General features: G+C 39.0%; 1 protein-coding gene across 4 annotated transcripts in view; it reads left to right on the top strand.

Annotated features, from left to right (window-relative positions):
* PATJ (PATJ crumbs cell polarity complex component) overlaps positions 1 to 25,715 on the top strand; it is a 361,962-nt gene that overhangs the window by 47,699 nt on the left and 288,548 nt on the right. For 3 of the 4 annotated variants that reach the window (XM_019449079.2, XM_019449078.2, XM_019449081.2), the window contains exons 11-15: positions 437 to 578; positions 4,301 to 4,432; positions 7,770 to 7,846; positions 9,884 to 9,940; positions 21,663 to 21,797. In XM_019449079.2, the coding sequence (XP_019304624.2) occupies positions 437 to 578; positions 4,301 to 4,432; positions 7,770 to 7,846; positions 9,884 to 9,940; positions 21,663 to 21,797 (543 nt within the window). The remainder of the gene's footprint in view (positions 1 to 436; positions 579 to 4,300; positions 4,433 to 7,769; positions 7,847 to 9,883; positions 9,941 to 21,662; positions 21,798 to 25,715) is intronic. The other variant, XM_019449080.2, reaches the window with a different exon arrangement.

Here is a 25,715-nt window from a genome sequence, read left to right as displayed (position 1 = left end):
GGGGGGAGATGTGTGTATCTCTTCTGGAAACTACCACATAATGATATGATAGAGGGATGAAGTATTGGATGACCTCTTCAATGTTGATAATACAGGCTTGTAGTTAGTACATCTTGAGAGCTGTGTTTAACAGTTGACCATCTTTGAAGGCACTTTGAATTTTGAATAGCATAAGAGACTAAGACCTTTTCCCTCTCAGGCTGTCAGTTAAAATGTGTGACTCTCAATTACAAGTTTGAATTTGCTCTGTAGGTTTTCAGGACATTTGTCAGCATGTTTCACTACTAATTTTGCCTCCTATTCAAAAATAATTCCTTAGGTTTAATACAAATTCGTTTTGGCATAAAATGAATTGCCTGATTTTATTCTGCCTTGTCAGAGTTGAAAATAGTAGCTAACTTGAAGCTTCTGTTTAATGTGTCTCTTAACATTTTAGGTTGATGGTGTCAATATTCAGGGTTTTGCCAACCAGGATGTTGTTGAAGTGTTACGAAACGCAGGGCAGGTGGTACACCTAACTCTGGTTCGAAGGAAGACATTTTCATCTGCTTCTCCACACGAATGGCCTTCAGACAGAGGTAGTTCATTCCACGATCCCTCTCCCCACCACGTAGTCTAGGTCTAGAAGAATATCTTATCTACAGAAGTTGCTCTGTGAGTCTGGGAAGGAAAAAGTGCCCATCTTGTATAATGTAGTGATGGAGAAATGAATCAGCTAGCTCATTTGTGCATTGAAGAAGAACTTCCTTGTGCCATTCCAAATGTTAGAACATGAACCCTGACATGCATTAAGCTTTGAGAGCTGTTTGAAATGGAGATGGAAATCGTTTTTTCCAAAAAGCTTCTAAATTTCATTTATTACTTATATTTGAATAATAAAGCTTCGACACCTTTTGTTCTAGGGGCTCTCATTTGTCTAAGGCTTTGACATTTTGCACACTTAAGATTTCATACTACTTCTAACAATATATTTAATTCTAATGTCTCCTGATTTACCCTATGAAATACAGAGGGGAGAAAATAAGGATTTCTATTAAGAACATTTTTATTTGTAAAATATTTGTTATTTTGATTAAAGAATAGCAAATTGTCATTATGGAACAAATGGTATGCATGCCAGTTTTTTAATTATCAAGTTATTAATGTGTAGATTGAAAAATTTGACAGTCCTGAAAACAAATTCAATTTAAAATGAATGACTAGTTATAGAACTAGTAAGAAATAATTCCATTAGAATTTGTCAGAAGATGAATATATTTTTTTTCCTCTCTTCTGAAGATATAATAAGCCTGGAAGCCTTGTCTCAACTAATATTGATTTGTATTTAAATGGGAACTTTTTAAGTTTTATGTGATAGTGAAAATTTTGCTGCTGAAAGACAGGTGCCCTGTCAACTGCATCGTATGTATGAAATTAAACATTGCCTAAATAGTACAAATTGTACCAATGCTATATTGACCTTAAAAGGTTTACATAAATATTTATACCAACCTAATGGTTTTTAATAGCTCTGATAGAGCCCTTGGCTTCAGTCTACTGTATCAAATAAAGTACGTTATCTGCGAATTAGCAATTCTTTCCTGCGCATGCCTCCATTTTAAATTTATGTTGGGATAAATTTTGACTCTAAATTCGCACTTCTTCCACGGTTGAGATGTCCTTCATGTGGGTTTCACTAGCACCCTTAGAAGAGCGCTGTACTGTAGCATTTATCACTCTGTTTGGGGATCACCTGTTTCCTGTGTAGTCACTATAATGAAAGGAAATGGTGATGCCTTTGTTCCCTGCCCCACGTAACACATTTTCCTCTGCCTTCAGTCTTTTACTGAGGGAAACTGCACGACTTCTAGCGCTTGCCCAATACTTGCCTCTACTATTCTAGATCTTACTGTCTTTCTCTCCTACTGTTTGTATACCTTATATATCTTTTTGGTGTACCTGTTTGTATACAATTGTATACCTTGTAGCATACAATTACATCATCTACTGCTCTGTGCTATAAACTGTGGTGTGTAACTATTCTCCCCAGTTACACTAGCAACTTTGGGCCTCGTTACTTTGGCTAGCACTAGGCTGTGGTTTTAGTGTGTATCAGTGGATTAATGATGTAAAAAATATCATGTGGTTGAAAATTTCATGCTGAGATCATAGGAACTTTTAACTGGCTATATTTTTCAACATTTTATAATTGACCTCTGAACAACACAGGTTTGAACTGTATAGGTCCACTTATATGTGGATTTTTTTCCAATACAGTACTGTGCTATATTTTCTATAAATGTGGTTTTTTTTCTTTCTTAAGATTTTCTTAATAACATTTTCTTTTCTCTATGTTGCTTTTACTTTTTCTCTAGAATACGATATAATACATAATAAACAAGTTCTGTTAATTGACCATGTTGTCAGTAAGGCTTCCTGGTCAACAATAATCGGCTATTAGTTACATTTTGGGGGGCATTCAAAAGTTACATGTAGGTTTTCAATTGCATGGGATGGGAAAGTGCCTCTAACCTCCACATTGTCCAAGGGTCAACAGTATCGTAAAAATTTTTGTAGGTTTTTTTCAATGTTTATTTTTGAGAAATAGCATGAGATGGGGAGGGGCAGAGAGAGAGGGAGACAGAGGATCTGAAGCGGGCTCTATGCTGACAGCAGAGAGCCCAATGCAGAGCTCGAATTCACAAACTGTGAGATCATGACCTGAACTGAAGTCGGATGCTTAACCTACTGAGCCACCCAGGCGCCCCTGTAAAAATTTTTAAACATACAGAAAAATTGAAAAACATATAACAAATACCCACGGACCCACCATTTAGATTCAACAGTTAACATTTTGCCATATTTGTTTCATCTATTTGTCCTTTTCCCTGAACTCTGTGAGAGTAAGTAGTAGACATCATGGCACTTTATTTTTTTTTAATTTTTTTTTTTTAACGTTTATTTATTTTTGAGACAGAGAGAGACAGAGCATGAACGGGGGAGGGTCAGAGAGAGAGGGAGACACAGAATCCGAAGCAGCCTCCAGGCTCTGCGCAGTCAGCACAGAGCCCGATGCGGGGCTCAAACTCACGGACAGCGAGATCATGACCTGAGCCGAAGTCGGCCGCCCAACCGACTGAGCCACCCAGGCGCCCCGACATCATGGCACTTTAGTCCTGCATACTTTATAGCTTCTAAAAATAAAGATATTGTCTTACATGATAATATATCATTATCACAACGAAGAAAATTAATAGTAGTCCCTAATATCCAATGTGCAGCACGTACTTAAATTTTTTTAATTGCCCCAAATGTCTTCTGTAGCTTCTTTTCCCACTCCCCACTCTCTGAAAGAGAAACCTCATAACATCAAGATTCAATCATGCGTTATGTTTCTTTGGTTTCCTGTGTTACGTTTCTTCAGTTTCTTAATCTAGAAGAATCCCCGACCCCTGCCTCCACCTCCATGGCACAGACTGTTCGTGAAAGGATTTGTCCATTTTGTCACCAGAACACTACATTCTGAATTTCATTGTCCTTGTGGTGTAATTTAACTTGTTCCTCTATCCACTGTGTTTCCTGTGAGAAGCTAGATATAAAGCCCTAGTTAGATCCAGGTTAAATATTTTTGGTAAGAAAACTTTGTAAGTCATGTGTGACCATTTAAAAATGACCAAAAATGACTCTTGTTCAACCTTTCTTGTGTTTAACAGATACATAATGACTTGCATGCTTGAGATTGAAAGTTTTGGATATCCTATTACTCAGCTCAATTTAGCTAAGGGAGGAGAACCCTTAGCTGCAACCAGGGGAATTCTCTCCAATTCCCTTCCAATTCATAAAGTTACCTATGTAGAGTTTTTTGTTTTTGTTTTTGTTTTTTTTAAACTTATGATGGTGTCATGCCAGAACTTAGGTGAGCCCAGAGCAGTGGGACAGGCTTATTCTGCATAACCTGCTCCTTACCCACCACAAGTGCAAGGGTATATATAGACCTTAGTGTTCTTTTTCTTTACCAAGGCTATGTTGATAAGTATCTTTTGTAGAATGACTTGGCCTTGCCCTTCTTCCCCATTGCCTGGTTCCATATCCTTTCCAATGCTACCAGAGCTTCCTTATTTTTTTTTTTTTAGGAATTGAGTGGTTATCACACATGACGCTTTAAATAAAGTATCATATATGTAAGTTACCTGAGATGTTTGTAATGAGGTGGTCAAATGGGAGAACAGGACTAGAATGAACTCACTTAAATATGGTCTTCAGCTGCTAGTGATTCAAGTTAGTAATTCTTTTTTTTTTTTTTTTTTTTTTTTTTTTTTAGGAACTGTCATAGAATCATCGGAAATACCAGCCCTCTATTCAACTGGAGCAGTGGAAACGGAAACGAATTTGGATGGTGGGGATGAGGAAACTGAAGAAAGAATGGGTAATCTAAAAGCCTTAGAAAAATTAGGTAGGCACAAAGCATTCAATTCAAAACAATCAAAGTAATTTGACTTTATTTGTTAACTGTTTTCTCCCTTTAGAGCTAATATGAGAAATTTTAGAGACATTTTGGAGATAGGAAACAGGATATTCTTAATATCAACATCTTACCACTTGTGACAATTGAAGACCAGTTGTTATTGTTTAATCTTTGTTTAATTAATTTTTTTAAAACTTTGTTTTGAGAGCACAAGTAGCGGAGGGGCAGAGAGAGAGGGAGAGAGAGAATCCCACGCAGGCTCCATGCTGTCAGCATAGAGGCTCGATCTCATAAATTGTGAGATCATGACCTGAGCCGAAATCAGGAGTTGGATGCTAAACCAACTGAGCCACCCAGCCTCCCCTGTTTAATTAATTTTAAATGCATTTTTATTAGCATGTGTTAACCCTTTTCATCTTGCTAGCATTTTAACAAGCTTACTGCATATGTTAGCTTATGTATTGTCGTTGATACAGTTATAAATATCTAGGTATCTGTATACATGTAGCAGTGTTTTTTAACATAATAATTTGTAATCTATACATATGTATGTTTTATCAAACTGCCAGATTGTTACATATTTATACTTTAATCTTTTCAATTGATGTGCAACTTTGTCCTCTTTGTACTTTGATAACTTGGCTATGTAGTTGACTGTTCTGCAAGCATTTTGAATAACAGTCTCACACAATTCCCTGCACAGCATTGCTCAGGAAAGCCTTGACAATTGAATGAAATGGGATACTTCACATCATCCTCTTCCAGAGAAGTTTTGGCTTTGTCTTGTGTCAGGAAAGAATGGCCTGAAGGAAGGAGTAGCCCCTCATTCAAGTTAAAAAATTTCCTATAATTTGGAAATTTACCTTATTCTTTTTTGACCCGAGTGGATTGTATTGTAGTTTGATCTTTGCTATTTAAATTCAGGTGTACCTGGATAGATTGTCATGGAGCTATTGGGTGAAAATCAAATACGTTCTGAAATTAGAAATATCTTCAGACATTTTTATCTGCTCTTTTTGGATCAATCTCACTGCATTTTTTTCTTCATGAGTATGTTTAACTTCAGTTTGAGAGTAAGACCAAAGTCATTGAACTGCTAGAAGTTAGCTTTCTTGTTTGCTGTAGGGGCAGAAAAACTCTCCCTTCTTCCCTTCTAGGTTCTTTGGTCTAATAATTAAATTGACATAAGACAGATTAACAGGAGAAAAACACATTCTATGAGTATGGAAGCCCCATAAAAATATGAGACCCAAGAGTAAGTTGGGCAATTGAGGCTTACATGCCGTCCTAAATTAAGAAATGGGATAGAGGCCTGTGGCTTCAAAGACAAGGAGGCTAATTTGCAGCGTGATAAGAAGAGTAAATGTTTGGTGATTAAAAGTTTGCTCTACCATGACAATAGGTCTTTCAGATAAAGTAATTATCTCTGGTAATAGCTCTTTCTGGTATAGGCCTCCTATCTAAATTCTTTTAGGTAGTTAAGGGAGAGGTAAAAGTTTCTCCTAAGTCTGTTGGGTCTTGATTGTCTTTAGTTCTAAGTATTCCATGTGTCAGAATGGCATATTTTGGGGTGGCATATTCTCCCCTTCATTACCATTGGAATAATGTTTCAGATCATCATAGTTTTCATTTTCTTAATGTTTATTTATTCATTTCTGAGAGAGGGGCAGGCAGAGAATCCTAAGCAAGTTCCACACGGTCAGCGCAGAGCCTGATGCAGGGCTCGAACTCACGAACCCTGAGATTATGACCCTAGCTAAGATCGAGTTGGACACTTAACCGACTGCTCCACCGAGGTGCCCATACTATTTGTTTTGCAAGTCCTTTTGTGTAGCTCAGGATTATTGGGCTGCTGAAATTAGTCTTTTTCCTCTGGTACTTAGCTTTGTGCTGTGCTTTAAAACTCAATGACTCTCTGTGCTTCCATTGTACAACTGAAAGATGAAAAAGTTAAAAGGAGTTGTAGGTGAAATATCATTATTTTATACATGTGTGTGAAATGTCTTTAAATATCATGTTCTTAAGCTTCCCAATTAGCTTACCAGATAAGAAACTGCTGCCCGGAAGAAATTAACAAAGATGGTAGAACTCTTAATGTAATTTCTTATGGAAGTATTGACAGCAGTAAATAGACACACAGTACAGAGCCCACGTGAATGATACTTTGTTTTTAATAAGACTTCCGGTTAGTCCCTTAATGTAACCTAGCGTATCAGTTGATAGAGTTACTTCATGGATATTCTTTTGTACATGTAGTGAGTTTAGCTCTTTAGTGTTAGTGTTAGTCTCTTAATTCTGAGGTTAGCCTGTTTTACTTGATGATTTATTAAGCATTATATGCACCCAAGATTAGCTGTCCGGACTGAAGACTGAAAGAGCTGATATTGCAAGTTATGTTTGATTTTAGACAGATGGTTATGTCATTTGGAATAAGTGTTCTGTGACTTGTTTAATCTTGTGATAAAATGGAGAGTTTTTCTTTAACTTACAGAAAAAACCGTGAAGGTTTGCTTTTTCTGCTACTATGGATATAAGTTGAAATTGTATTTTCAGTACTTTAACTTTCACCCATTAGGCATTATTCAGACTATGAACGGTGCCCTGAACTTCTGGCTAAGATCATATGGAGGACAGGCAGGATACTTAAAATCTGTCTTAGTTCTTGAATGTTACCTTACCTTTGCAAAAAAGGTAATATTATACTTAGGAGTCAAAAAGGTATAACTAACCACAGTTAAAGACCAAAGTAAAGCCAGAGTTTCTATTATATTAAAGCTCATGCATCTCCGTGGTTGAATTAAACCAGACAAGCCTTTATATCCGCCCAAGTGAGAATTCTGACTGGGTTGTGTTGATATGTCCACTTGATAGTAAAGATATCTTTTGATAAATCTGTACTTTTTCTATGGGTAAGTGGAAAGTATTACTTTGAAGTGATTAACATTTAAATTAGGTCCTTGTTTGCCTTAACATATTGTAAAGCAAAGCCAGATGTATTTTTCTTATAAACGGCAGGATGTTTACATCTAAAGTGCATATATTTCAAATTTCATTTCTAAGTCATCATTTCCTTTTCCCTTGAAAATAGTTCTTAACAAAAAAGTCCCATCATAATTTGGTCACAGTTGGCCTTACATTTTACATTAGTGTTATAAGTCACCTCTGATTTACTTTACCTGGTAGACCCAAGTTAATGCATTTTCCTTTTCATTCGTTTCCCTTTTACTTACTGGAACTGTGTGGTTATTGAAGAATTTAGTAGTTAAGTGTGTTTGGCTCACCGTAGTTTCAATATTCTTTTTTATTTATTTATTTTTTAATCCAGAAAAAGCTCCTGACTCTCTAGAAAATGAGCTGAAATCTAGATGGGAAAACCTTTTGGGTCCAGATTATGAAGTAATGGTATGTTAAAATGTTGCAATAAAGAACACTCATATCTCATTTCATGTTAAGCTCCTGACACTGCAGTTTAAAGAGATGGGAGAGCCCAAGAATAGCCAGCTTGCCTTTGTTTTTTTACCTCCTGCCTTTCTTCCCTAGCAGATCAATTGATCTTTTCCCCCCTCTTTTAGCATTTTAAGCTATAAGAACAATTAAGGACTGCACGCAAGTTTCAGTTACAATTAGCAGACACTCAGCTCATGTTGCAAACATTTAAGTCAACAGTAGGCAGAAGAATCTTAGAAAGCTTGCCTTTAAATTTATAACCTATATCAGCTGCTTAAAATTGCTGGCATTTTTATGATTGCTTTTATGATCTGTTTGTTTTATTGTACACTGAAAGGGCTGTGGATATTAGTCCTATGTTTCACAAAGAATCTTACAGTTTTATGAGAAAAATGAAAGAATGATTATCAAATGGATTAGGGAGAACAGGAAGTAATTTAGGTTAGGCAGAAGTTTATAGTGCCAGTGGTCCATTAGACTTTCTTTCACCTGTTATTAGATTCATTGAGTAAGGGATTGATTACATTCCCCCCTATGAATCCACATGAAAGCAGAAAGCTGTGCTTAGAAAAGCCTCTACAGTGTTCACTAAATGCATTAGTAATAAAATATTCTATTAAATTTCTATTGTCATTCATGTTTTCTTACATATGTTTATCATTAGCACTCGTTGGCTGGTTGGAGAATTTTTTTCTCTTCTTGGTTCAGAACATATAACCACTATCTAGTGTCAGAAAATTTCTAGTGTTTTTAAGATGAGTTAAAACATTCAGTGCTCTATTCTTGCTAATTTTGTACTTGCATGTTGGTTGTTATGAACGCCTGCTTCTTCATAGATTTCAAATGCTGTTTTGTCATTAGGCTATCTATCACCTTAGCCAATAACCTTTTCTACTATTCTTAGAGGTTTGATATTCAAATAATTTGGTGTCTGAGTATTTATGAATGGCCAGTTTTGTCATGGGCTCTTTTTTGTTAAAATTTTACTTTGCCCTTATAACTGTATTTCCAAATTTCATTTATCATACAGTGAGGTCATAACAGATTAGGTAGAGAGGGGAGACATACTTTGAGACTGGGAATTTAAAGTGACAGCTTATTCATTAAGGGTTCTTGCTGTTTTGAGGGATGAGAAGAAGAAAGGAGAAACCAGGCAAGATGAAAAATGCATGCACATATGCATGTACTCCAGTGTTCCTTACTTCATTTTTCTTCTAGAATCTACTTCTGTGAAGTGCAGTACTTCTAGAAGCTTTAAGTTGGATCATTGTTTAACTTACTCCTCCCTCCAGATGTACCATATTTTATTAACAACTCACAGATGCAAATCATCAGTAAAGTATTTTGCTTGCTGGCAATTTACTTCTGTGGATTTCCACCACTGGAGCTTAGAACAATAGTTTTAGGCCAGGGTTGAAAGCTTTAAGTATTCCATGAGCCTCTCACCAGGCCAGGTCTTTCTGTTTGTGTCCTTGCCAGCCAAGTTTCCTAGGGAAATGGTAGAGCTTTTCTGTAGAAAGTCAGATGCTTCAATTTTTCCAAACACATCTTACTTTACTGACCTTGCAATCTTTGTTTTAAGGCCTGGATTTAAAAACAAAAATGACGATAACTCTTGGCTTTGCGAAAAGAGTAAAATTTTTATGGACTCCTTCTAACAGAACATTATATTAAAATTTTAGGGGGCATGGCTTTTTAAAAATAGTGTATGTTTTTGCCCATCCCCTTCTGGGTCAACTGCTGAGTAATTTGGTGGGGGTGGGGGGGTGGGGGAGGGGGAAGGATTGCTGTAGAAAACAGTAACAGGAAATATTCGCTGAAATTCTACATTATGTGTTATACTTACGGATTTCAGAAATATCAAAAAAAGATGAGAATGTAGATCCGTTGGTGTTATCAATATATAGGGTTTATAGATTATTTTCAGAAAACCTAAGAAGAAATAAAGTTATGCTTTTACAGATACTGGATTTTTTTTTCTTGTAAATTTAGGTTGCAACTCTGGATACCCAGATTGCAGATGATGCTGAGTTACAAAAATATTCAAAGGTAAGCATTATTTTTTAAAAGGTTACCAGTTTTTTGTTGCTTGAAGAACTTTCTCTAAGTCCTTGTTGGAGAAACTATGTTTCCAGAATTTTAGTCTTAGATGATTTCTGGAAATGTGGTAGGTTCTCACTGTTCTGAAAGGTGATGGTTACATATGCCTGGGAAGGGCATGGCGTGCCTGTGCCTTTTTCAGAAGCCAAACCCAGGTTTAATTACTTTGCCCACTTTAAAGGTAGTGCACAGAGTAACATTGTGCAGAGTGTGTTAGCCTTTCAGATATTATTAGCAGACCTTTTAAAATGCTTGCCAAAAATCAGGACCACAAATACAGACTTTTTTTTTTTTTTTAACGTTTATTTATTTTTGAGACAGAGAGAGACAGAGCATGAACAGGGGAGGGGCAGAGAGAGAGGGAGACACAGAATCTGAAACAGGCTCCAGACTCTGAGCAGTCAGCACAGAGCCTGACGCGGGGCTCGAACTCACGGACCGCGAGATCATGACCTGAGCCAAAGTCGGATGCTTAACCGACCGAGCCACCCAGGCGCCCCAAATACAGACTTTAAAAAATCTTTCAGAGGTGCCTGGGTGGCTCAGTCAGTTGAGCGTCAGACTTCGGCTCAGGTCATGATCTCACGGCTCGTGGGTTCAAGCCCCAGGTTGGGCTCTGTGCTGATAGTAAGGAGCCTGGTTGAGATTCTCCGTTGTCTCTCTCTCTGCCCCTCACCCCCCTCTCAAAATAAATACATAAACATAAAAAAATGTGTAAATGCCATCTTTTTCTCTATTTCTTGAACATATTAATTACAGCTTATAAGGACTTTAAACAGTTAATTCTAATATCTAGATCAACTTTGGATGTGTTTCTATTGTTTGATCTTTTCTCTTATTGTAGTTACTTGTTTGTCTCTCACATCATACCATAAGGTAATTGCCCAACATTATGTAGGACAGCTACAAAAGTCTTCAGATGATGTTATCGTTGTCCAGGGGGATTCATTCTTTTCTCTGATAAGTATAGTGTGTGTTGGGGGTGGGTGTGGGGAGTGGATGATCTCCGAGATGTGGCAGAGGTATGGTTCTGGTAAGGTTCAGACTCTGTCTGGTTTGCCTTTGCTCCTAAGACCTAGCCTTCCAGGTATTTCACACAAGTCTGGAATGTTTTTTACCTGTCCCCTCTTCTTGGTGGGACCTGAACTCCAGTTCTATCTCCTCAGTACTTCAGGGCTGCTAAAATCTTGGCTTTTCAGAGGTTTTCTTTTTTCCTTTCCTTTTCCTTTCCTTTTCCTTTTCCTTTTCCTTTTCTTTTCTTTTCTTTTCTTTTCTTTTCTTTTCTTTTCTTTTCTTTTCTTTTCTTTTCTTTCCTTTTCCTTTTCCTTTTCCTTTTCCTTCCCTTTCCCTTTCCTTTTCCTTTTCCTTTTCCTTTTCCTTTTTCCTTTTTCCTTTCCCTTCCCTTCCCTTCCCTTCCCTTCCCTTCCCTTTCTTTCCCTTTCCCTTTCCCTTTCCCTTTCCCTTTCCCTTTCCCTTTCCCTTTCCCTTTCCCTTTCCCTTTTCCTTTTCCTTTTCCTTTTCCTTTTCCTTTCCTTGACAGTGCAAGTGGGCAGAGGGCAGAGAGAGTGGGAGAGAGAATGTAGAGCTGAAAGTGGGGCTCGAGCTTACCCGAAGAGGGGTTCAAATTCACGAACCGTGAGATCATGACGTGACCCAAAGTCAGATGCTTAACCAACTCTGCCACCCCAGGTGCCCCTTCAGAGGTTTTCTGATTGGCTTTTAGCCTTCTTGCTCATATTGCTTTCGAACTCAAGAGACCTCCTTGGAGGAAACCTGCCTTAGCTCAGGCTCAGTTCCTCATGCAGCTAAGCTCTAGTTGTCTGCCCTCCCATGTTCAAAGCCATTAAGACCCTGTGTCATCATACTCTACGATAAGTTAAAAAAAAAAAAAAAGTATAATAACCACACTTCATGCACCTCTTACATCTTAAAAAAATGGCATTGTCTTTTTCCGGACGTATGTTCTGTCTCGCATTCATTCCCTAGTTCCTTTCACCAGTCTTACTAATTTCATTTTCTTTCCTGATTAACTTCTATACAATATATATATTTGTACTCAGTAATTCTTGTATAAAGACACAGAAAGGCTTTGAGTTGAATAGACTTTCAGAACTAACTCCTAGAAATTCACCAGTGCATTCAGCTGTACATTCATTCATTCATTATTCATTCATCAAATATTTATTAGTATCTACTTTGTGTCATGTCCTCTGCTGGGTGCTGGCGTTTCAGAAGAGAATGGAGGAAGAAAAAAAAAAACACACAAAAAAACACCTGCCTGCAGAAGTTCTGTTTTTTATAAAGATTTATTTTATTTTTAGAGAGTGTGCGTGAGCAAGTGTGCACAAGCAGGGGAGAGGGGAAGGGGGAGACAGAGAGAATGAATGAATGAATGAATATTAAGCAAGTTCCACACTCAGTACTGAGCTCAATGCAGGGCTTGATCCCACGTTCCCAGAATCATGACCTGAGCCCAAATCAAGAATCAGACACACAACTGACTGAGCTATCCAGGCGCCCCTAGAACTTATATTTTCATAAGGGGAGATAGGAAATAAGTAAGTTACACAGTATTGGTGATATGTGTCATGCAGAATATTGAGGCAGTGGAGATGAATGAGGAATTCAGGACAGAGGGTAGGTTTGCACGTTTAGGTAGGTTGACCAGGGAAGGCCTCATTAAGAAGGTGACATTGGAAGGAAGCATTTTAGGAGGTGGAATAAGCAGCCTAATTTTTCTTCTGTAGAATATGAACAATAATATCTTTGTTGGAAGGTTAAGTATAAATATACATAACGTATGCCTTAATATAGCTCAGTGCTAACACATAAGAATTGTTCAGTAAATGGTGATTTTGTTTCCCAGGTGTGTGCTTCATTTTTAGTTTCGAACTTTTTTTTTTTTTACAAGAAAGCTATTTTAAAACATTTAATCATTTAATTGAACTTTTGTTGTGCCAAAGTATTTAATTCCTTAAAATTTTTTATCCTGGGAGAGTAATGCATAATTGCACTGTTCTCTTTTCATGTTTAGTTGTTACCTGTGTATGTTTACATATTTGTGGTATGTCCATCCTTTTATGTAACGTATGTGTGAAGGAGAAGGGACGTGTACTTTTCCCACATCACATTCTCACACATCTCTACTTTTTTTCTATAATTTCTTGATGAAATTAATCAAGATGCCCACAGATTATTTCTGTATGTTGATGAAATCATGGTTTTTAAAAATCCTCTTGGGGCGCCTGGGTGGCTCAGTCGGTTAAGCATCCGACTTCAGCTCAGGTCACCATCTCGTGGTCCGTGAGTTCAAGCCCTGCGTCGGGCTCTGTGCTGACTGCCTGGAGCCTGTTTCAGATTCTGTGTCTCCCTCTTTCTCTGCCCCTCCCCCGTTCATGCTCTGTCTCTCTCTATCTCAAAAATAAATAAACGTTAAAAAAAATTAAAAAAAAAATCCTCTTGTAATTAGGAGTTTAGTTGTTGGCTCAGTGTCTTGTTTCCCCTGTAATATGTAAGGAGACTATCCTAGCGATGCGTCACAGAGGAGGACACTCGAGTTTGCATAGGTGCAGTGTCCCACCTCAAATTACGCAGCTAGATAGCAGGTGCTTAGAGCACCTTCATTCATCTCTGAAATATTTGCTGAGTTCCTACTCCGTGCCGGACACTGCTGCCAATGGTAGGCAGCAAAATGGAAAAGGCTTTTGCTCTCATAGAGCTTAGACTCTGGCTTTGGGTAAGGGCATGATAATAAACAAGTGAAAGGTAGCTTGATCAAATAGTTGTAGATTGTAAATAGTGATGCAAAGGAGTAAACAGAATGGTGACCTCACAGCTGGGGAGGAGGGAGCATTTTGGAGAAAGCCAGAGAAAGCCTTTCTGAGCCTGGGCCTGAAGGATAAGGGCATGTGGGGCTGGGAACCTGGTGACTGGCAGGTGTAAAAGTCCTTTGGGAGGATAGGGCCAGCTTGTGGGAGAATGGAAGTTGTTAGGGTCAAACTGAGTGAAGATTAGAATTAAAAAAAAAAAATTTTATCTTAATGTTTATTTACATGAGAGAGTGAGAGAGGGACAGACAATCCCAAGTGGGCTCCGTGCTGTCAGTACCGAGCCCGATGTGGGGTTCGAACCCATGAACCATGAGCTCATGACCTGAGCCAAAGTCAGACACTCAACCGAATGAGCCACCCAGGCGCCCCGAAGACTAGAATGTTAAATGAGGATGGTGGGGGAGACCAGGTGCTACAGGGCTTCTAGATCCATGGTGCTAAGCCTGGGCTTCAGTTGTGGTGCCAGGTAACACCAGTGGAAAGATTAAGTGGTTCAATGTGGAGATCTGCGGTCAAGGCTGTAGGTTTTTCTTCCATCTCCTCAGGTTTCTATTTAGGGAATCCATGTTTCATGGACATGGCTGGTGTTCCTAAGGGTCTGGCTGTCTTCAGGTTGTCACTCCAGTTTGCTTCTCCATTGCCACCACTCTTGAAGGGATGACGATTCTGGAAGCATCTTCACGAATTACTTACTGGCCAGTGTAACAGATAAGCTTTTCTTATGAGGTGGATGGAGTTGTGGGGAAAGAGGGAGGTGAAAGCAATTTACACTGGCTTGAGCATTAGCTGCACTGCTTCTAGGAAGCCGTTAATCATGACATGAGAACGGTTTTCCCGCATCTGGGGAGACTGTACTTTTAGGGATGGCTTTCTTGGCAACTGTTTACTATTAAGATGATCACAGCATTGTGAGGGAGAAGCATTTAGCTCATGCTGGTGACCTTTCCGCTGGCCATCAGTTGTAATTTGGAGTGAGCATTAGTAATATCCCTGGTGTGGGAAACAAACATAACAGGTCCTGTTGTCTGGTTTTGACAAGACAGGCTGGCAGATTTCACTTTATTTCCTTCCTGAATTATATTCTCTGAACCAAAGGACATTAACACATGAGTTTCCCCCTCACTCTATATAAGCAAATCTAATTTTTAAGGCAGTGGGATGCCCCACTCCCCCACCCACCCCCACTCCGGGAGTCGCAGTGGGTATTAACACTCGATTACCAGGATCAGTTCTTTGCTTTATTATTTATTTAATTTTTTAATTTCTTTATTTTCATTTTTTTTTTTAAGATAGTGTATGTGGGTGAGCAGGGGGAGGGGCAGAGGGAGAGAGAGAGAATCTCAAGCAGGCTTCATGCTCAACATGGAGCCCCAGTGCAAGGCTCAATCTCATGACCCTTGGATCATAACCTGAGCCGAAATCAAGAGTCAGATGCTTAGTTGACCTAGCCACCCAGGGACTCTCAGTTTCTTTGCTTTAAACACGTTTTCTCCTGGGGCGCCTGGGTGACTCAGTCGGTGAAGCATCCCCCTCTTGATTTCTGCTCAAATCATGATCTCATGGTTCATGAGACCGAGCCCTGTGTTGGGCTCTGTGCTGACAGCACAGAGCCTGCTTGAGATTCTCTCTCCCCGTCTCTCTGCTCCTGTGCCATGCACTCTCTCTTTCTCTTTCTAAAAATAAACATTTGAAAAAAGTATTTTTTCTCCTTTATTTCTCACAGACACCCTATTGGTCAGCAAGTGTTTTCTTCTTTCCAATTTTAATATGTGGAAACTGAGTGTCAGGCAGGTAGAGTGACTTGTCCAAGATCACATGCAGCTAGTAAGTGGCAAAGTTAGGTAACAAATCAAGGGTTACGTGGCTTCTACACCTGTGCTATTTTTTCTTTTGAATAAATAATATATGGATATGACCTAAAATTAAAGGGCACCCGGGTGGCTCAGTGGATTGAGCGTCCAACTTCAGCTCAGGTCATGATCTCATGGGTGGTGAGTTTGAGCCCCACGTCAGGCTTGTTGCTGTCAGCGCCCAGCCTACTACAGATTCTCTGTCTCTCTCTCTCTCTCTCTCTCTCTCTCTCTCAAAAACAAATAAAACATTAAAAAAAAAAAAAAAGACCAAAAGTTAAAAAGTTACATAAGTATATACTGCAAAAAGTAAGCTTCTCTCCCATCCCAGTCCCCTTCTTCTCCTCTGCAGACACAACTACTGTGTCAGGTTCTCAAGTGTGTGATTTTATACCTCGCTGGTCTCTTTTTTGAGTGGAGAGCATACGGCACAGAATCCAGTGCTATAGTAACTGTGGTCCTCTGCTAGGGTAGTGGCCTATCAGAAACAGGAGCTTTTTCAAAAGACACATGTCCTATTTTTTCCTCGTGACGAGTATTCTAATTTTGTCATTTGTGGTGAGGCCCTTAAAGGAAATTGTGATCCCTTCCTTTCCTCCATTGAGAATTACTGTGCAGGTATTGCTAAAAAGTCTTTTCATTCGTTCAAGGAAGGGGACGATACTTCCTCAGTATAGGTAAAGGAGGTTTATTGGGAGGATGGCATTTGAGTATATTCTGAAGAATGGATGTGGAGAAATAACTGGAGATTCCAGGTGGAGGAAATACCAACAACAAAGGTAGAACAAGAGTCATAAGTGCAAAGTGTTTTTTGTTTTTTTTTTTTAACATTTATTTATTTTTGAGACAGAGAGAGACAGAGCATGAACGGGGGAGGGGCAGAGAGAGAGGGAGACACAGAATCGGAAGCAGGCTCCAGGCTCTGAGCCATCAGCCCAGAGCCCGACGTGGGGCTCGAACTCACGGACCGTGAGATCGTGACCTGGCTAAAGTCGGACGCTCAACCGACTGAGCCACCCAGGCACCCCAAGTGCAAAGTGTTAAATCACGTGTCAAAAGCTCAACTACCATGTGAGCTAGGCAGGTAACATCAATGATATTTAAAACAATGAGTGCCAATTGATTCTTGAGCTTGGTGTTAGGCGACTTGAAAAGAACCTTCACTGCATTTCTGTACAAAAGAGTATATAGTGTATATTTTTTGAATATTTAGAATTAAAATTTTAGATGGATGAGAAACTTTAATGCTGTGTTCCACTGTTAGTTGAAAAGTTGCAGCTTCATTTTTGGTATGTTTGTTTTTATTTATGGTAAATTTAGTAATTGTTTCCCTTTTATTTTTTTAATCTTTAAAGTTTTTTTGTTTAGTTTTGTTTTTTTTTTTAGTTTATTTATTTATTTTTGAGAGAGAGCACAAGCTTGGGAGGCACAGAGAGAGGAGGAGACAGAGAATCCCAAGCAGGCTCAACGCTGTCAGTGCAGGGCCCCAAGCAGGGCTCATACCAATGAACCTTGAGATCATGGCCTGAGCCATGCTTAACCACTTTAGAGTTGATACTTAACCAACTGAGCCACTCAGGTGCCCCTCCTTCTAACTTTTGAACATAAATGGCATTTAACATCTTCAGAGAGAGAGAGTGTGTGTGTGTGTGTGTGAGAGAGAGAGAGAGAGAGAGAGAGAGAGAGAGACAGGCAGAGAGACAGACAAGGACCAATCCTGGGGTTCTTTCTGTCCTATTCTATTTTGAGTTCAGCTTTTTGGGAAGCATCCTCCCCCATCCTATTGACATATCTATTCCTCTCCAGAAGGGTTTTTTCCCTTGAAGCAACATCATTTATATTCCCACTTGAGCATTCTGATGTCTTGTTTTCGGGTCCTAAAAGTAGAGCTTTTAACAAATGAATAACCTATGGTTTGCTTCGTGACAGGTCTCTCCACTCACAGGTTGAAGGGCTCTAGCTTGCTTGGTCTCATTTGATTTTCATCATCCTAGCACTGACAGTAAATCACACAATGGTCATACTTTTCCTTGGATATATTTCTTTGTATCCTTTACTTGTCATATCAGGATCATGAAAATCCCGCTGCTCATTAACTTTGTCAATTTAAATAGAACCCCCCCTCGCAAAGCGCATTGAATAAGCATCAATAAAGCATAACATGTGATGTGCGTGAAGGCATCAATCATCTGTCTGTTGCACCCACTTCTGTCATTTTCGCACTTTCTGCTCTCTAAGAACTCAGAATACCAAAGGGGTGGACAACTGAAAGAGACAGATGAAACGGTTGATTTGTTTAGTTGCTAAATGCAGCTGGGACAGGTAATTAAACAGTCCTGCTCCTGCAGAGAAGCCTGCAGCAATGTAACATGAAGTCTCAAAAACCCAGCTGTACTCAGATTTAGATTCAGAACTAATATTAGGTAGGCCTCTTTTAGATTGACAGATTTCATAAACATCATTTCTGGTTTATTTGTTCAGCGTGATTGAAGATGGAGCATGTGTGTTTTGCTCATGGTTTAAGTTTCTAGGGAGCATGTACTGTTTATAGACATCTGGGAGAGTAGCCTAGAAGGGCACAGCCCTGTATCTGGAAGGTGAGGGATTCCATGGGCGACCCTCTGTTGTTCCTCTATGCTCCAGTCTATTCCTGACTTGAACTGTTTCATGGATTTGGGGAGTGGGGTCAGCCATGTGAATATATCAGGATTAGTAAGGGGGCAGGATGAGGAGATTGGATCAGTTTCTTCCTTAACCCTTTTATTTTTTATGGGCACATATTGTTATGTAAGTAACTGATCTGTGTGTACAGTAACGTCTTTGGGGCATTTCTATGCAGAAATTGCTATCACTGTCAGTTGCTTGAGTAAAAATTTAGCAATTATCTTTTTCATTGACCTTCTACAAGCAGTCCCCTGGCAGGCTTTTTGTAGGGCAGGTGCATTCTTACCCTTCAATTTTTACCGCAAATGTCCCTGACTTTGAAACCTACCCCGACCAACTTTCCAAACTGACCTCCACCAGTTGTGTGTGGTGTCTTGACTTTGAGTAGCTCCTTCATGGCACTTATCACAATTAGCAATTATTTGCTTTTCATTTTTTTGTTGGTGAATTGTTTTTTTGTTTGTATCTGCTTGCCATCTTGTTTATTGTGTTTCACAATGGATATTAGTGCCGGGGGCGGAGGTCAAGACTGTTTCTTTCATTCACCTAATGATTCCAACTCATAACTCACATCCTTGTACATAGTTTACATCCTATAAATATATGCTGGATATGGTGTCCAGACTAGATTGTAGATTGTGGTATGCTGGTAAATGTCTAGCTCTCAAAACAAAAATCAAAAACCAGCCCAAATTTGTAGCATTTACCAGTATCCGTGGTGTTAATAATCCCACCATGGCAGATTTCAAGCTACCAAAATGACATCATGGACTGCTGAGCTCCGAAACAATTCACAATAGCACTTCAGTGTTTCCAATTTCTCTGTGGGAACAGGACTGTTTAACTACCTCACCCAGCTTTATTTTGCAGCTCAACATATCCACCATTTCATCTGTCTCTTTCAGTTGCTCACTCCTTTAGGATTTTCTAAGGTTTTTTTTTTTTTTTTAACTTATTTTTTAATTTACATCCAAGTTAGTTAGCATGTAGTGCACTAATGATTTCCGGAGTAGAATCCAGTGATTCACCCCCTACATATAACACCCAGTGCTCATCCCAACAAGTGACTTCCTTAATGCCTCTTGCCTCTTTAATCCATCCCCCCACCCACAACTCCTCCAGCAACCCTCAGTTTATTCTCTGTATTTAAGAGTCTCTTATGTTTTGTCCCCCTTCCTGTTTTTATATTATTTTTGCTTCCCTTCCCTTATGTTCCTCTGTTCTAAGTTTTTAGACAGAGAGTATTTCCACTGTACATGTATAACAGAAGTCCCTTAAAGGAGGTAAAGTGTGGTAAAAATAATCAGGAAGTGATGGATTTTCAATACTTATTGCATTTGTCTTTAATATTATTTAATTGTAGTTGTATAGAATTTTCAATAGCTAGCTTACAAGATTCCTGAAAATTGAACAGTCTGTTCTTACAAGTAATCTTCGCATAGTAGAGACGACCTGTGGGTGGATCCGCTGACCACTCTCTGCGCTAGTGTTTGCCTTATAAACAAAGGGAGATGGTTGGTGGTTTCTTATTACAGACAGATTCGAGAGTTTTTATTAACTTTTCACTACTGAAAATAAAAAAACGCTGAAAAACCCACACATGCATACACACACACATACACTAATAATAAGGAAACTATGTCTCCTTCCTTCTTCAAGGATGTGCATGACTTGGTGCAATGACTAGACAGGAGGATGAGGTGGCAGCAGTGAGAAATAAATCACAGAATGGGAACAAGAGTAAAAACAATGTTAACCCTTCATTTAAAGTGCTGGAACATCTTTTTTTTTTTTTTTTTTTTTTTTTTTTTTTAATATTACAAGTAAAAATTTATTGACCCTGAGAAAGTACTTCTATTTTAATGTTGCTTCTCACTTATCACAGGAATTACTTCCCAAAAAGAGTGCTGGAACATCTTCATGCCAGAGATGGTGGTAGATCCTGAAGTGCTCGGTGGTCAAGAGCACTTAACTTTCAGAAAATTAGCCTAGGGCCGGAAGTCCCTCATGCCTGTTTTAAGTCCTTGAGGTCTTAGTCCTTAACACTGTCTGCCAGTTCACATTTGTCTGTGTGTATATGGTGGGAAGGAAATGAGCCCCAGATGGTGTCTGAAGAAAGGCCTGTAGATCTCTGGGGACTCAGAGCAGATGACTACGGGGAGGTGACAAACTCAGAGACAAGGGATTACAGACAATAGGATATATGAAGGAAGGAGCCATGTTATGGATGCATTGCCACATTCTGTAGGGTTTTCTCCTTAAATGTACAGTTAGAGGTGGGCTGGTACTTTTAGAGAAATAGACTATTGATATAAGAAATATAAACCATAATTAGTACCATGTAACCACATTCGAGTTTGCAGTCGCAATGAGAAATCATTAGCTCCATCTTTGAAAGTCAAGGGAGTGGATTTGTTAGTGCCTTTTTGACCTTTACAGCCAACAACACTGAGTCTCATCTCTTTACTTAGACATTGGCTAGAATTTCTTAACCTTTGACTCATCTGAGCCCATATGAATTCTTTTAAGCCAACGGCATCAATCCTAGGATGGAATAATGATTGCCTTCCTTATTACATAACTACTCTTCCCTAACTGGAAATTGTTCTCACTTAAGTTGGTGAAATGGGAAAGGAGTTCTTTTTTTTTTTCTTTTCTTTTTTTGCTTTTGTTTGTGGAAAAGGAGTTCTTGAGTGAAGTGCCATTTTTCACAGATGAATTCAAAAACACATGAGCCCATGTTTAGTACCCGGTACTATTGTAGGGCCTGAGGTTATAGAGAGAACATACAGACTTTGCACTTAACCAGGGGGGAGCAATCAAGAAAATAGAAATTATAAACAGCGTAGGTTGTGAGCTGTGAGAGAGATGTGTACAAGGTGGTCTTAGACCCCACACAGAGGCACATTAACTTTGATATTAGGAAGAGCTTCCTGGAAGTGACACTTACACTGGAAGTGTGAGTGGAAATTAGGTAATAAAGAGGAACTAGAATGTTCTGGGAGATGGGAAGCCCTGCAGAAATGTGAAACACTGAATATATACTGGAAACTATAGAAGGTTTGGAATGCCTGTTTCTTCGAATTGAAGGCAGGACTTTGTCTGTCTCTCCATTTCTAGGGAATCTGAAAGGAAAAGAGTAAGAACAAGCAAACAAATGTTGCATATTTTATTAGTGATTAGTTTTTCCATTATTGCCCTCTACTGGGATCTTCGTGATCTGATTTAAGAGGTGGGGCTTTCATGCCAAAATAACACTTGACAGAGGGATTAACAGTTGGATATGCTCTTGTCATGTTTGATGTTACTGCTTGTGTTTTGCTACAGTTGCTGCCCATTCACACTCTGAGACTTGGCATGGAAGTGGATTCCTTTGATGGACACCATTATATATCTTCAATTGTTCCAGGTGGTCCTGTTGATACACTGAAACTTCTGCAGCCAGAGGATGAGCTTCTTGAGGTAAAATTTCTGAGAGATAAAAGACAGGGCAGGAATTTCTAAGTTGTAGGAAGATGTATTTTTACCAGAAATTCACTGAGTTTACATTACTTCCAATGTAATGTGAGCTACTTAGGTTGAAAAATACTTGCGGACTATTGTTAACAATACTGTGTTGTATACTTGAAAAATCGCTATAAGAGTAGACCTTCATGTTCTCCCCACACAAACACAAAATGGTAACTATGTGAGGTGATGGATAAGTTAACTAACTTTATTGTGGTAATCAATTCGCAATATAGGTGTATGTGAAATCATCACATTGTACGCTTTCAACTCACACAGTGTTATGTGTCAATTATATCTCAATAAAACTGGAAAAAAATGAAATAAAATGAAGGCAAAGAAAAATACAGCCTGTGTAATGACAGTTCATTTTCCCTGTCATTTGGAAGTCCTGAGATATTCTTTTGAGTGTTTATTTAAGTCATTGAGAAAAAAGGCTAATGGCCTGTTTTAGTTTTATAGCATAATTTCTTTGTTTTAGCAAATTTTTTTTAAAGATTTGAATCCCTACACCTTGTTTGCAGTATATGGTCCCGTTCATTTGCAAGTTTTATTGGTTATTTCTAATAAGAATTAAGCTAGCTGGATGACTTCAGGCTTATGTATTACTGAGTGGTATTTATATGGTCTCCTTGGGATTTGCTCACACAACATGGCAGCCTCAGTGGGCTCACTCTGGCTCCCCAGCCTGTCTTCATTTAGAGCAATTCTACAGCACTACTGCTTTGACAAGACTTTCTTGAGAGATTTTGTTAAATTGGACAGTTCTATAGGTAACACAAAAAAACCAAACAATATTGAATCCCCTAATTTTACAGACAAGAAAATAAGTCATTGATTATTTCCAACTTATATCCTTATAGCATGATGACTTTAGTTCATGTCTTCTAACTCCCATTTCACTTTTTTCAAATACATCACACTACTTCCTAAGCTCCAAAAAAAAGTTAGTGGAGGGCAGGGGATGTGGGGAATAGTCACACTTAGAGAACGCTATGTAAAAGAGGGTTCTCCCAAGAGTTAGAAACCACAGGAAGCCCTCAGTTGAGTTTAATGGAATCAACCTTGTAGCCTTAGCCAAGATTAGACTCCCATGGGCCTTGATTTTAGAGATTTCTTTCTAAAGTTTATGTTTATGCAAAGTGAAATGACAAGGGTAGCAAGTAAGTTTGTTGTTCAATGCAACTGCATTTTTTAGCAGTGTCTGGCCACCTGGAGAAGAATGTTGGGAATTCTGGACTGACTTTTGAGGTCAGAGGGAAAGCTGCTATGACTGGTTGTTGTATTCTGTCATAAGCAAGGGAGGGCAAGATGTTGGAGTCCTGTTTTAAGATGTAGTAAGTTACGGGGTACCTGGAGGGCTCAGATGGTTAAGCATCTGACTTCCTCTCAGGTCATGATCTTGCAGTTTGTGAGCCGGAGCCCTGTGTCAGGTTCTCTGCTATCAGTACGGAGCCCACTTCAGATCCTCTGTCCCTCTGTTTCTCTGCCCCTCCCCTATTTGTGTGCGCTCTCTTTCCTTATCCCTCTCTCTTTCTCAAAATAAATAAAGTTAAAAAAAAAAGATGTAGTAAATTGCTTATTTTTAGAAGTGCTCAAGTAATCATACTGAGATGCTTACTGCAGATTAATGCCCTTAGGTTTTACTTACATGACTCAGGGTTTTTCTTTGCTTATTGTTTTGGTTTTTGTTTTGGTACTGAGGTCATATCTTTCTCTTCTGATCGCCAGGGCATGTAGTATATCTTTATGGATACCACACATGATAATCTGGAGATTGGAGACCATTTCTTTTTAATTTTTTTTTTAATGTTTATTTATTTTTGGGAGCAAGAGAGTATAAGCCGGGGAAGGACAGAGGGAGAGAGAGAGGGAGACACAGCATCTGAAACAGGCTCCAGGCTCTGAGTTGTCAGCACAGAGCCTGATGCGGGGCTTAAACTCATGAACCATGAGATCATGACCTGAGCCGAAGTCGGACACTTAACTGACTGAGCCACCCAGGGTCCCCTGCAGACCATTTCTATAATATGAAGTGGGTTTTGTTTTTGTTTTTGTGTTGTTTTTATTTATTTATTTTTAAAGTTTTTATTTTATTTTTTTAATGTTTTATTTATTTTTGAGAGCATGAGCAGGTGAGGGACAGAGAGAGAGGGAGCCCCAGAATCCAAACGGGTTCCAGGCTCTGAGTTGGAAGCATAGAACCCAATGCGGGGCTCAAACTCACAGACCGTGAGATCATGACCTGAGCCGAAGTCGGATGCTTAACTGGCTGAGCCACACAAGGCACCCCTATGTTTTTTTTTAAATTTATTTTGAGAGAGATCGTGCCTGAGTGGGGGAGAGGCATAGAGAGAGAGGATGAAAGAATCCCAAGCAGGCTCTGTCCTGTCAGTGCAGAGCCAGACATGGGGCTTGATCTCACAAATCATGAGATCATGACCTGAGCCAAAACCGAGAGTCAGCTCCTTAACCAAGTGAGCCACCCAGGTGCCCCTATAATATGTAGTTTTTAGGTATGAGAAATGAGAGATTTTTGTTTGGAGAGAAGTGGAATTAGTAAAAATCAGTATGATGCTCTCTTTTTTTTGTGAGAAAGATACATACGTTGTACACCTGAAACTAATGTAATGTTGTATATCAACTACAACTTAAAAATTTTTAATTCCAGTGTAGTTAACATACAGTGTTTTGTCAATTACGATTTAAAAAAATATATAATAAATTACTTTTTCTCCAAGAAAAAAATATATATACATAACAGAATTTGCCATTGTAACCATTTTTAGTGTATGACATTAAGTATGATTCACTATTAGTATATGGTAGGTGATAAAGAAATATTGGCAAGTATGGAGCAAGTGTACATGATTCTGGCCATCAGCTGAGTCCTCTGAGCTTTAGCCAAGATTAGAATCCCATGGGCCTTTCCTCTTATAACAGAATGTGGTATAGTAAGGTAGTATACTTTCCTAAGTATAGTTTTCTGGTGAAGAAACTGGAAATAGGGAATGAAAGATAGGTTTGAAGTCAGAAGAGCTGTTCTGGTTTAGAATTTGCCACAGCTTCACCATGTGTCCTTTGACATGTCAACTTTTTTGAGAATTGTTTTTTCATCAATAGATGCCTACCTCACCATGGTTTTTGTAAGGATGTAATGGAATATTAACTTTTTTTTTTTAAACATACCGTGTTTTATTAGTTTCAGGTGCACAATATAGTGATTCAACAATTCATACATCACTCAGTGCTCAAGACAAATGCACTCCTTAATCCCCTTCACCTATTCAACCCGTCCCCCCCCTCCCTCCCCTCTGGTAACCATCAGTTCTCTATATTTAAAAGTCTCTTTCTTGGGGCCCCTGGGTGGCTCAGTCAGTTGAGCATTCAGCTTCAGCTCAGATCATGATTTCACGGTCCATGAGTTCGAGCCCTGCATGGGGCTCTGTGCTGACAGCTCAGAGCCTGGAGCCTGCTTTGGATTCTGTGTCTCCCTCTCTGCCCCTCCCCTGCTTGTGCTCGCTCACTTGCTCTCTCTCAAAAATAAACATTAACACAAATTTTTTTAAAGAGTCTGTTTCTTGATTTTTCTTTTTTTCCTCTTAGCTCTTTTTTTCCATAAATTCCATGTGAGTGAAATCATATGGTACTTGTCTTTCTCAGACTGACTTATTTTGCCTAGCATTATACTCTCTAGCTCTAACCATGTCATTGCCTAAGATTTCATTCTTTTTTATGGCTGAATAATATTCCACTGTATGTATACCACATCTTTATTCATCAGTCTATGGACACTTGGGCCGCTTCTATAATTTGGCTGTTGTAAATACTGCTGTAAACATGGGGGTAGATGTATCCCTTTGGATTAGTGTT

The sequence above is a fragment of the Panthera pardus genome, unplaced genomic scaffold, assembly GCF_024362965.1.
Source record: "Panthera pardus isolate Hobbes unplaced genomic scaffold, ASM2436296v1 HiC_scaffold_11, whole genome shotgun sequence".
Lineage (NCBI taxonomy): Eukaryota > Metazoa > Chordata > Mammalia > Carnivora > Felidae > Panthera > Panthera pardus.
This window is presented reverse-complemented; position numbering and strand designations above follow the sequence as displayed.